Raw genomic sequence first — 12,335 nt, 5'->3', positions numbered from 1 at the left:
AATTAGCATTATCCAGCATTTGCTTGTTCAGAATCCTTGGTGTAAAATGCAATCTAGCTCCTCTGGAAATATTCGATTCACTCCAAGACGTTCTTCACAGTTCTCAAAAGCTATGCTGCAAAGACAGTTATGATCTGAGACCTTTCCCCACCAACCTCTGCCCGACCTTAGACCTCTGTCTGCTGTGCTTCTATTAGGGGTTGTTGTTAGGGTTTGTTTTCCTATACACATTTGATATTATACTTAAGAACACTTTCTACTGAGAAGAAATTTTGTCACTTTAGAACTTCTGTGACCTTTGGGGCCAAAGCATTGTTAGTCTTTCTAAAGGCCATACATTTGATGCTACCTTGTTTTCCTGACTGGTGTTTATAATGAAACAGGGAGTCCTTACAGATTGGACATAAACCCAGTAGGCAAATCTCTTGTGTAGGTGCACTTACCACACACACCCGGTGACAGTGTCACCTAGGTAATTTTTCTGCTAATAAACAAATTTGAAGTAGCTAGGATTTCTAAAATTTGAGACTAGTTGTTTATCTGAAATATACTCTAGAGGAATCATCATGCAGTTCTGCGTTGAATTTAATTTAAACAGTGATGAGAAAAACAAATCTCTATGGAAGATATTGGACAATAATAAAATATTTCTCTCAGCGGGTGAGCTGGTAGCAATTGCATTGTTGCGACCCAAGTTCACGTTGCAGTAGGTCATTACCATCATAACAAGCCCTTGGACCAACTGGTGTAGACACGCAACATTGAGCCTCTGATGGGCACATTATTTCACAACTTGAGCTTTGTAGAGAAAAAAAAACAAATATTCCTGGAAAAGGAGGATTATATTTTGAAATCCCTTTCTTCTTTACTTTGTTCCATAATAGATGCAGTTCACAATCGATCTCTGACTACTTCTTTTGCTTTTTTTTCACTACGAAGGAGCAGAAGAATCAAGAAACTAGGCTTAGATAGAAAAAGAGCAGATACACCAACTTAAATACATCTGTATCCAGTGAGCTGTGGAAATGTCCATTCAGCATGGAATACCCTGCAGGAAAATCAACCTTTAAATGTATCTTGCTTTTCTTTCACAGATTAGTCATGAATGAAATTTTTAAGTGAACAAGGTGGACCAGAAGTTTCTATAGATTTCTAAGAAGAAAACATTTCTACCCTCAAGTCCATCTTATTTCTACCCTCCACATAAACCAACAACTTGAAAAATGTAAGTCGAAGAAAAAAATCTAGTCTAAAGTCCAAAAAATAGTAATTTTAAATTTATCTTATTTTTAGAGAGAAAAATCATCCTTTTTTTTGTTTGTTTGGTTTTTTGGGTTTTTTTGTTTTGTTTTTTGCCCCAAAACATGTAAATTAATTTCAAAGCAAGTTAAAGGGTCAAATGAACAGATTCAAATAAAATGATCATGAAATACTCAGAACACATAAAATGCTTTGCTGAAAACATCATTTATTACTGGTAAATAACTAGATGTGGACAGAATAATAAAAAATGTTCTCTTGGGCCAGCAGAGATGGCTCAATGGTTAAGAACATTCGCTGTTCTTGTAGAGGATGGGGGTTCAGTTCCCAGCACCCACATGGGACAAAACACTAGCAAGCATTAACCTCAACTCCAGGGCATATGGTGGCCTCTTCTGGTCTCTCTTGGCATCAACACTCACATGATCACACACATAGATATACAGAGACACATGAAATTTAAAATGTGACACTCTTTTAAAAATACATTCCCTTGTTTTTATTGTCACTCTCCTTGAGGAGGGACAATATAAACAGAGATGGAATCAGATGAGTGGCTTTTACCCCATCTGACATTTATTCGCTTGTCTTTGGCAACAAAAAGTAAGACAAGATCTCTTGCCCTTTCATCTTTAGTTACAAACATACAAGTAAGCATTTTTATTTTTAAGGGTATTTGTGGCTTCAGAAGATTACAAAGATGCAAAAATTCCTTCCTTATTTTCAGGTTAAATCATCTGGAGATCTCCAACTGTTCGAAAGCCCAGCCCAGGCCATGTTAGAGACCTCAGTGAAAGTGTATTTATGTCCTTCCTGAATGGGACATGTGTATCTGAAGGTTCCAGCACTCCTGAGAAGTTTACAGCATGGATACAAGTTTCAGAACCATTGTTTTTTTAAAACAATTGTTTACAGTTGTATCAAAACTATCATTTCCAATAGATTTATTTGAAATAATTGGTATGATACACCAAAGTGCACATTTACTCTTATAAGTTATGATTTACTGGTTACATTACCATTCATCATTCAAGTTGAACACTATTTTATATATTTCTCTCATTTAGTATGTATTTATGAAGTTTTATGAAACTTAACAACATGGGTTTTCAGATTTCAATGCCTAAAATATTTTGAATGCAACATTTGGCTAATGTTTAATTCTTTTCCTCTGATAATATGTTTTTCGTTAAAATAATCTGAGAAGTAATGTGTACCCCTTCTAATATATTAAGGTGTGAAACAAATAATTTCTTGCCATCTGTTAAAAGTTAGATAATTTGTAAAAACAAATAATATTCAAATCTACCTTGTTTTTAAACTGACAAATGTAACATCTAAAAGTGTCACAATCCTACTGTCTGTTGCTTTTATGCCTGAGGTAGCCAGGATGTACATGTCTACACCAGAAAAGTTGTCTCATAATTATAGGATACAAAGCAAGAGAATATAAGTGTTTGGGTTTTTAAAAGAACATGGGTGTGCCTCACATACGTTTTAAAAGAAGAGCTCTCCTGGAGAAGGCAGACAGGGTAGGCCTTCTTAGGTCTGAATGCTGCATTACTGAAGTTTGACACACGTATGTGAACAACTCAAAAGTAAGATGTATAAACATGAGATACTATGTTGAACTCTCGCTCTGCAACAGACATGAAAATAATAAAGTTGAACTTTGAGCTTTCTACTAGGTGATCTCGTGGTCCTAAAAACAGCAGTTCTGGCTAGTGGCCTTTGTGTCATTGTTGTGTACCTCTGGAGAACCTTGGAAAGGTGGGCAGGCACACTGACAAAACACTCTCTAGCTGGGCAGAAAAAATAAAGACAGGCTAGGCAGATACAGCAAGAGAGAGCACATTAGCACTTGGTGATGGTTCCAGGAGTGTCCAGGGAAAGCTCCAAGTTGAACCCAAGCAGCAAGGGCAGGAAAAGGTTATTAGCTGTCAGCAGTGCTGTTTAGACTTCCTGAATTCCGAGACAGCCTCAGCCTCCTCCCGATGCATGGATCAGAGGGCTCTGCCAAGACTTCCCATTCAAGAGAGCTGGCCAGTGGCTGCTGTGTCCTCCACCAAAGCCCGGCACTCACTCGCTGAGCTCCATGTATGCCAGCAAGGGAGCTTGATTTAATTGTCGGTAGAAGGAAATAATAGATATCTCTCACAGGTTTTAATATGATCTTAAAATAGGGGAAAGTTTTCTGTTATGACATTGACATAGAGGCGATGATTTTGAGTAATGCAGGATGATGTGGGGCTGCTTAAGATTAAATATGAGCTATATAAAGGCCTGTCAGAATGAATTCTAATGTGCCATGAGACACTTTGCATACCCTTAAATATGCAAAATGTCTCTTGGCACCCTAGAATTCATTCTGACAAGCCTTTATATAGCTCTTACTTAAAGTCCTACTTTATTTTTAGGGACCCGGTCCTCCTCGGAGCTACTCTTTGAGGAGAGGCAACAAAGGGCACTGTTGATCCGTTTGTTTCTTTAGTGAGGGAAAAAAAAAGAAACACAATACAAAACAGCGGCAAAAAGTGGAAGCTTGTTTAATATTGTTCTACCATCCTCCTGAAAGGCATAATAATTTGAGTTACATATCTGAACTGATTGGAGTCACAGAATCATAGCTCCTTTTTGCATTTAACAATATATACAATATAAAATAAATACATTTACACAAATGGACATTTGCTGGAGCACACAGTATGGTACACATCACAAAAATATACAATTGATTGCTTTACAGATGTGATGCCCATCTACAGCTATAGACATGGTTTCATTAGTATTATTAATTATTATTATCATTATTATTTTTACTACTGGCTATAATGCAACTCCTGGATCATTGTAAGCAGTTTAATTTTTTTTTGTTTTTGTTTTGTCCATTTACGATCTTGCACATAAGACTGCCATAAAATGTTGTCCCAGGCAGGTAAACAGAGATGCTTAAATAATTAAAATACAATCACCAACATCCATTTTCTCTTCTATAAGAAAAATAGCAGTTTTAAATTTTTTATATCTTTTATGTCATCATTTAAATGCAAAATAGTGGAATAAATACAACAATCTGACTTGATTAAAACACGAGCGTCACCACGAGGAGCGAAAACAATCATATTGCCTTAAATAAGAACAAATCTAAAAAGAAAATCAAACTGTAAATTGCATGGCTAAAACATACACCTTGGTATCTTCCTGACAGCTGGCATTAACTAAACGGTCTTGCTAGAAACTTGAAAAAACAAGAAACTTTGCTCGAGCACGGTACAAATGGTATTTACCCTAAAGCCCGTGCATTTCTTTTAGATCTACATTTTAAGCTGGTTTTTTTTTTTTTTCACCTTGGTTTTAAGATATTTGTTGTTTTAAAAGGCCAAGTCTTTTAAACAGAGCACTACACATTGTACCTCATTTGTTAAATGTGTTTCTGTCTCACCCGATCACTTGCCAGCTCTGGCTTCTGAAGCTCAGATACTTCAATGCGACTCAGTGAAACGGTGGATACATTGTCTATATTCCATTTGTATATATAGCGGAATTGAGCAGTAGTAACTTAAACCCTGCATAAACCTTCTGCAAAATAACGATTTTTAAACACTTACATGATGAAAGAATCTTACAGGATGAGCACCTTTCCCCCCCAGGAGTTGTATTTTCTGTTGATCTTTAGTCAGGGATTTGCCAATTTTTTTTTAACTTATCACAGCTATCAATTTCAAGTTATTGACCATCCGAATGAATTGCTAATGATGATTTACCTAGATTCACACTACAGTCACTTTCTCTACTGAGAACCACAATCTACGATATATTCCCATATAGCTAATGATAGATACACAGTATTCCTAGCACAGGGCTGAGACATCCTCAGTCCAAGGTATTTTGCTTAACGCACACAAAGTAGCAATAGTTTTGGAAGCAAGTCCGCACCAAAAAGGTTTGCAACAACACAGAGCGAGTTAATAACAACAGCTGAGAGATGATCAGGTGAAAGCCATATATACAGCATTTAAAAATTAGACTTATCTATATTCTTGAATATTCAAAGTTTTATGTCTAAGCTATACATTGGTATTCTATAATAAACCATTAGAGAAATTCTCCCTTTTTTGAAAATATTATTATGATTTTGATGTGTGTCTGATCGTAATGAATACTGTTTTGGAGTTTCAATCTCTTAGTTATTACTGGTAAGGAGTAGAATATACTACTGTAGTCTCCTGAGGAAGTATACATCCAATACTGTCTCTAATTCTACCCTGTGTCTAAAAGCACACACCACAAGAATCCAAACACCACGAGAACAAGACGACAGTTTCTGAATGCAACGTAAAGTTCAGAAAAGCGCAGCAAACATGGAACATTGAAGCTGAACTATTCTTTTGTTTGTTAGGAGTACAACTTTAATTACATCTGTGTACATAGAATAAGACTGTCCACAGAATACAGAGAGCAGCTACTAACACTGGTCCATTGGTAAAGCGTTCTATGGAGGTTACTGTTTTCTGGTTATTCGGCGACTGTAGGTTTCGGGAGGGGGCATCTGATTTCTTCATTAGATTACACCTGGTTACAGTCTGAAACCTGACTGACCTTCGTGCTGTGACCATACTTGTTGAAAAGCACATCTATTGGCTTAGCTTTTGGTTTTTTTTAAAAAAACAAACAAACAAACAACGAAACAAAAGGAACCTGCAGGTTAATTTAAACAACCATTCCTAAGTGAATCAACTCCTATGGATCAGGATTTTAGAATTTGGTCAGGCGTCTGCTGTCTTTGACGATTGGTTTGTTTGAATTCTGGCATTAGCCTTATTGCCTCGGAAATGATATTGGCTCACAGCTCCTTCTGAGACAGAGTTTTTAACTGCATACAGGCAGCATCTTGTTCCTAACCACGAGGGCAGCTAGAAATCGTATGGCGACTGTCCCTCCCAGCAGGGAGGTATACTGGTGCTAATTCTACAGATAGGGATCCCATGTGCAGTGCTTGTGGATGGGACCACTCGGTGTCACGGTAGGTATAATCTAATCCTTGGTGTCAGTGAACATTTAGGCAAACTGGAGCTCATGTAAGAAACTGATGTTTGGGACCAGACTGGCACACAACATAAATTGCATCCGTGGTAATATGCACCTTCCCTTCAACTATTGCTTGAGTAAGTTAAATCCCCATATTAATAAATGGCTGAAAAGTGGTAAAGCTGGTACAAAAAAATCTCCATTTGTAAGAAGAAATGAAACATTTTTTTTTTTTAAAAATCTTCCTTCAGGGTTCATTTGTCCTTCATTAGTGTTCAATTGTTCAAAGCCAGCACGAGGTTGCGGTATCCTTACCCCTCTGTAGTATTGCATGAATGAATAAAGCTTAAACGATTCCCTGAAAAAGTTACATAGTAGCTAAACTAACCAACACCTGGAAGACTTGACAAAAGAATTAAGGAATCAAATGGCTGTAACTGATCTAGATGAGAAAGCAAGTAGAAGCAGCCAATGCCGCCGCTTAGGTTGTCTGATCGGAGGCTGCCCAGCAGAATCTAATACTGCACTAAGTCGATTCGTTTGCATTGCGCTGTACTTTAGGTATGGTTCTCTCTTTGATTCCTTACTCACTGGGGATGTCACGGTTCACGACAAGTTCACTGGCATCCATAGTATGGATCTCTGTCCTTTGGCAGGGCTGGCTTCCATCTCTCTCCATTTAGAGACCGCTTTTAAGAGTTCAGCAGCGGAAGGAAAGAAAAAAAAAAAACAGGGAAGGAAGAGATGGGAAAGAGATTCAAGAGGTAAAAGAAATGTTCCGTATGATTAGAGGTATTGATTATGTAGAGTGGGAAGGGGTGTGAGAGAGGGAAGAGGAATGGGAACAAGGCAAGAGAAGAAGATTGGGGAAAGGAAGAGAAAGGAAGGTGGCAAAAGAAAGGAAGAGGGAGAGGAAGGAGGGAACGAAGGGAGGAGGGAGAGGAAACCACTGGTGAAAGAAGCAAAACATAATAATGGAACAAGAAAGAGTGGAAGAATGCAGGAACGTGGCCAGAGGATCATGGGAGAAAGTAGAGGAAACCTATCAGGAAGATGTGGCGGAATCCGCAGGCTGCATCGTACTGTGGCTGCTAAAATATCATTGCAGTCTGTTGATTTTTTTTAATGTTGTTCACTAAACTCTAATATTCTTCGACATCATTCTTGGGTTTATCTTCCCTTTTCAACGTGCAGGATGGGAGGGCCCAGGGGGGCTTTTAGTCAGACCTTGGCCTCCAGCATTTCCAAAAAAAGTTTGTGCATGGGCACTTTGCCTTCGAGTTTGATGTTGTAGAAGTGCTGTACTGCCTTGGTGGAAGTCTGCCTCAGGAGTGGCAGCGTCATCAGCATCTTGCCTGCACGGCGAGGGTCTTCCATGTGCTGGCCAGCCTCATAATCCTGAAGGGCCTCATGTAACACATCCTGAAGTTTCTGAACAGCTTCCACATCTTCTATGTGCATGGAATCTGTGCGATGAGACAGAATAGTCAGCAATCATGTAGATAGTAAACTCAAGATAACTAATGTTTTATTTTACACACCGAGACACACACACAGATACACTGAGGCACACACGTACTCATACACACACACACACACACACATTCACACACATGTTCACACACATTCATACACACACACACTAAAATCACTATAAAGAAAGATCACAAGGAACACAGATAAAAAACATTCTAAATAAAATACTTGTGTGTTCTTGTGCACCCAAGGTCAAAACTGCTTTGAAATCTATGTTTTTCCCAGAATTTCACTTGTAATCTTCAATATGAGCTTAGAATTTAAGAATGATTCTATATCTGCATATATTTAGATATATACGTGTATTTACAGTATGCATTACATATTGACCAACAGAACACTTTAACAGTTGTAATCTTGGTAACAAAAACCTAAGCCTTTGTCATGTGCTCATTTAGCAAAGAACTATAGCACAGAATTTACAACACAGGAGAGTGATGGGAGGGACAGAAATAAATATGATTAAACTCTAAGAAATTCTCAAAGAATAAAAAAAATTATTTTAAAAAATTCTAAATGTTGAGATAAATTTTGAACCCCAAATTCATACCCAAAAGCCCATATTTCCCAAAGGTTAGAAAAAGTTAATGACCAAGATCACAATTCACAACTCCACATGGCACACGGAAACCCTCACTATATGATATCTCTGTCATCTCTAATGCTTCAATATCATAAATGTATTGCTCGAATCTTACTAAGATATTCTTATATGCTCAGCTCTTCTTGAGTTGTGAAATATTTTCCACATTTGTAATAGTGAACTCTGCCCCTAAATTGACTAATTTAACAATCCAATGCAGTCAGGAACAAAAAGGGTTAACAAGGTTGCCGTAATTATCCTTGTGAGAAATGTGAAATGTGGATAAAAAAAATAAATAAAACAGACACTTAATTATATACAAGTTTGAATCATTTAGCACGTTTTATTGATTCTGATGACAGTTTATCTGTTAATTACACATAATGGAGTCTTTGGGGACTCTTCACTTTTAATAATCCCTTTTCTCTGTGAATGTCAAGTGCGAAGATGTATGTAGTCAGCCAAAGTTTCACACAATTCAAACATAGATCACAGAGTAAACTAAACAGAACCTTGTAATAAACCAAATAAAAACAAACAGGCAGAGGAATGAGGATGACTGGCTATAACCAGTAAAATGCTGTTAAAACTCTTCTGCCTGGAGCCTCAAGAGGAAAGATGGTGTTACCAACCCACAGTTAAAATTTCTGACCCAGAAGTGTTCCTGCCTATAAGAAGTGCAGGGACAAAAATGGAGAAGGGACGGTCCAGTGGCCAGTCCAACTGGGGATCTACCTCATGGGGAAACACCAAGGCCTGACACTATTTCTGATGCTATGATGTGTTTATGGACAGGAGCCTAGCATGGCTGTCCTCTGAGAGGCTCAACTAGCAGCTGACTGAGACAGAGGCAGATACTTACACCCAACCATTGGACTGAAGTTGGGGACCCCTGTGGCTGAATCATGGGAAGGAAGGAAGAAGCAGAAGATGAGGGTGACCCTATAGGAAGACCAGCAGTCTCTCAACTAACCTGGACCCCTGGGATCTCTCAGACACTGAGCCACCAACCAGGCAGCATACACCAGCTGATATGAGGTCTCTGACACATATATATCAGAAGTCTGGCCTCAGTGGGAGAAGATTCGCCTAACCTTTGATCGACTTGAGGCCTCAGAGAGGGGGAGGTCTGCTGGTGGGGGGGGCATCTTCTCAAGGACAGGGGAGGAGCAGTGGGATGAGGAACTGTGGGAGGGGGGACTGGGAGAGAAGGCAACATCTGGATTGTAAATAAAATAAATAAACAAATAAAATTGCTTTAAATAATAAAAAAACCCTCCTTTGTCTATTAAAACTATTTTTTTTTCTTGTGCAGGGTCAAATAAAAGTATATTACCAAGTTACTGGTAAATTTGGCACTATTTATACCAAGTAGATAATGATTTCTTGGTAGTTTTGATGCTACCTTGGGACTCAGATTAACTTGGCACCAGTAACCATGGCTACTACTGAGCAATGCAATAGAGTGATGCTCGAGGCTATGCTAATACCAATGGATCACTTGGTTGGCATTGCCTTGAGGGTCACAAGACTCACGCAGAAGTCCTGCTATTGTTCCTTCTCCCCAGGTGACAGTGACCTTGGGAGATAATAGAGGATAAGGGGTGTGTCAGGGTGATCACTAGAAGACTCAATGATGGAGCTACAAGAGGTCATGGTCCATAGTGATCTGGGACTAGGTGGTGATGGAGCTGCTTTGTAATCACCTGCCCTATAAATCACCCTCTATCCTGTGCTTTCTTGGGCTCAAACATAGTTTGCTCTATTTGTGTGTGTACATGTGTTATGCATTTGGGGTGTGTAAGTGTACGTGTGTTCATGCAAATGCACCTTCTTCAAGAACTACCCACTGTTCCTTCTGAGATAGGGTCACTCAATGGCTTAGAATTTGCCAAGCCAGCTAGATGAGCTGACCTGTGAGTCCCTGGAGTCTTCCTATCTCTGCCTCTTCACCACTGGGATTGCAAACTCTGGCTATGCTATCTGGCTTTTAGCATGGCTTCTTGTTACTCGCCTTGATGCTGGCAAGGAAAGCATTTCACCCACTGAACCATCTCACTGGCTCCATAAACTTGGCTTTCTTTTTCTTTTCTTTCTTTTTTCTTTCTTTCTTTCTTTCTTTCTTTCTTTCTTTCTTTTTTTTTTTTTTTATCAAATTCAGCTTCTAAAATATAGTGATAATAGTGCTTCTTCTCCAATGAAAATGGAACTGTCCAGAGAGCACAGTCATGGACTCATCCACCTTTATCAACAGCCTTTTCTACAGTGTTCTGAGCAATGGCGTCTCCAGTTGTATGAGGGCTGCTGCTTTACAAGGAACGGGTCTAAGGATGAGAAATACCTGTTTCATATTTTCCCAGTCTGTCTCCAAGTTCTTTCCTTTGGGTTTGGGTTATAACTATTGTAATAAACTAGAGCGTATTCCTCTTTTCTAGGTGTTGTTCCTTTAAACATGGGAAACCAGCTGCAGCTCCTCCCGGACCCCTTCCCCAGCGTCTCAGCTTTTCCTTCGCAGCTACTCTGGCCTGGCCTAGGGAGATATACGAGCGGATGTCACAGGAAATGAGGCGAGAACAAATAGCAGAGCGATATGCTCACAAACAGCAATTAAGACTTCAAACTCTTCTTTAAAGGCTGTGATTTAGCTGGAGAGATTTAAAATGATTTAATCAAATTACTATGATAATTTAACTTCCCATTTACAGAAAAGATTCTAACTCATTTTAGCTTTACTCGTCCTCAGATCTGCTAATACTTTAAATGCAAACTCACTAAATCTGAACTATTTAATTAGACCATGATTCAGCTGGCAGACTGCTGAAGGAAATATTCATCTCCATTAGGGGCCCTAGTTCAAGTGCTGGTTCTGTAACGTTAATCTGCTCTGTTTCTTGGGCTAGGTAGACATGTAGATGCTGGGCTCTGTAGAAGTGGCATTGGACAATTGTCTGGCTTTGGTTGTTGACACTTGCTTCTTCTCAAGTGTGTTTCAAAGGAAGCAGGTGTCAGAATCAAAATAAGTAAATGCAATAATGGGAATACATCTGGTCATGAACACACTTGACAGAGTGAGGCACAGAAAGAACACTAGTTTAGCTGGTCAGAAATTTGTATGCCTGGGCACACATCCCAAACCATCAAATCAAGGTATTAGGGCTTGGTCCACAACTTTCCACTAAATCTTGGTTGAGGACTACTGAATAGAATAATAAATATATACATGCTATTAAAAAGAATTAAGATTTCAAAATGTAACCAGAATTCAAATAAGATGCATACTATTATTATGTAGTTTTCACCCCAATACCTACCTTAATCATTAACTATGTAAAATGGTTTTATTATGTTTTATTTATACATTTATTTATTTATTATTTATTATTTATTTAATGTGAGTGTTTTGCCTCTATGTATGACTGTGTACCATGTGTGCGCAGTGTTTGCAGAGGCCAGAAGAGGGCCTTGTAGCCCCTGAGACTTGAGGTACTGGTATCTGTGGACTACTCTGTGGGTGCTGGGTACTGAACCTAGGTCTTCTGGAAGGGCAACCAGTGCTCTTAATCATTGAGTCATCTCTCTAGTTCTATTTTCATAATATTTGGTATATTACCCTATGAATGAGACCATAAAGGAGGGTCTCATTCCAGTCTTTGACTCTCAGAACATGGTTAAAGCACATCTATTTCCATAGTAGGAACATTCAAAGACTTTAGTTTTATTCATTATATATAGGAAAGCACTGGCCTTTTCTGTAACGGTGGACATGGGCATGATTACTCAGAGGGCCACAGCTCAGTTTGGGAATTGACTTTCTGCTTGTTGCTCATTCTCTATAGTGATCTCTCCTGCTGAGCTAGAGCTGAATATCAGAAATATACATGTATGTCCAATGTCAAGTCTAGTATGTAGAATGAACAATCATAACTGG

General features: G+C 38.7%; 1 protein-coding gene and 1 long non-coding RNA gene across 8 annotated transcripts in view; one reads left to right on the top strand and one right to left on the bottom strand.

Annotated features, from left to right (window-relative positions):
• Positions 1 to 3,538, top strand: part of LOC143443736 (uncharacterized) — a 144,969-nt gene extending 141,431 nt beyond the window's left edge. The window contains exons 3-4 of the long non-coding RNA XR_013112960.1: positions 1,095 to 1,225; positions 1,988 to 3,538. This is a non-coding gene — a long non-coding RNA (uncharacterized LOC143443736). The remainder of the gene's footprint in view (positions 1 to 1,094; positions 1,226 to 1,987) is intronic.
• A 252-nt stretch (positions 3,539 to 3,790) lies between these two features.
• Esrrg (estrogen related receptor gamma) overlaps positions 3,791 to 12,335 on the bottom strand; it is a 613,235-nt gene continuing 604,690 nt past the window's right edge. For all 7 annotated transcript variants that reach the window (XM_076941590.1, XM_076941589.1, XM_034513261.2 and 4 more), the window contains one exon: positions 3,791 to 7,754. In XM_076941590.1, the coding sequence (XP_076797705.1) occupies positions 7,510 to 7,754 (245 nt within the window). In that variant the 3' untranslated portion in view covers positions 3,791 to 7,509. The remainder of the gene's footprint in view (positions 7,755 to 12,335) is intronic.

The sequence above is a fragment of the Arvicanthis niloticus genome, chromosome 10 (genome assembly GCF_011762505.2).
Source record: "Arvicanthis niloticus isolate mArvNil1 chromosome 10, mArvNil1.pat.X, whole genome shotgun sequence".
In the NCBI taxonomy this organism is placed as follows: Eukaryota; Metazoa; Chordata; class Mammalia; order Rodentia; family Muridae; genus Arvicanthis; species Arvicanthis niloticus.
The sequence above is the reverse complement of the archived record's forward strand: the minus strand, read 5'-3'. Positions and strand labels throughout refer to the sequence as shown.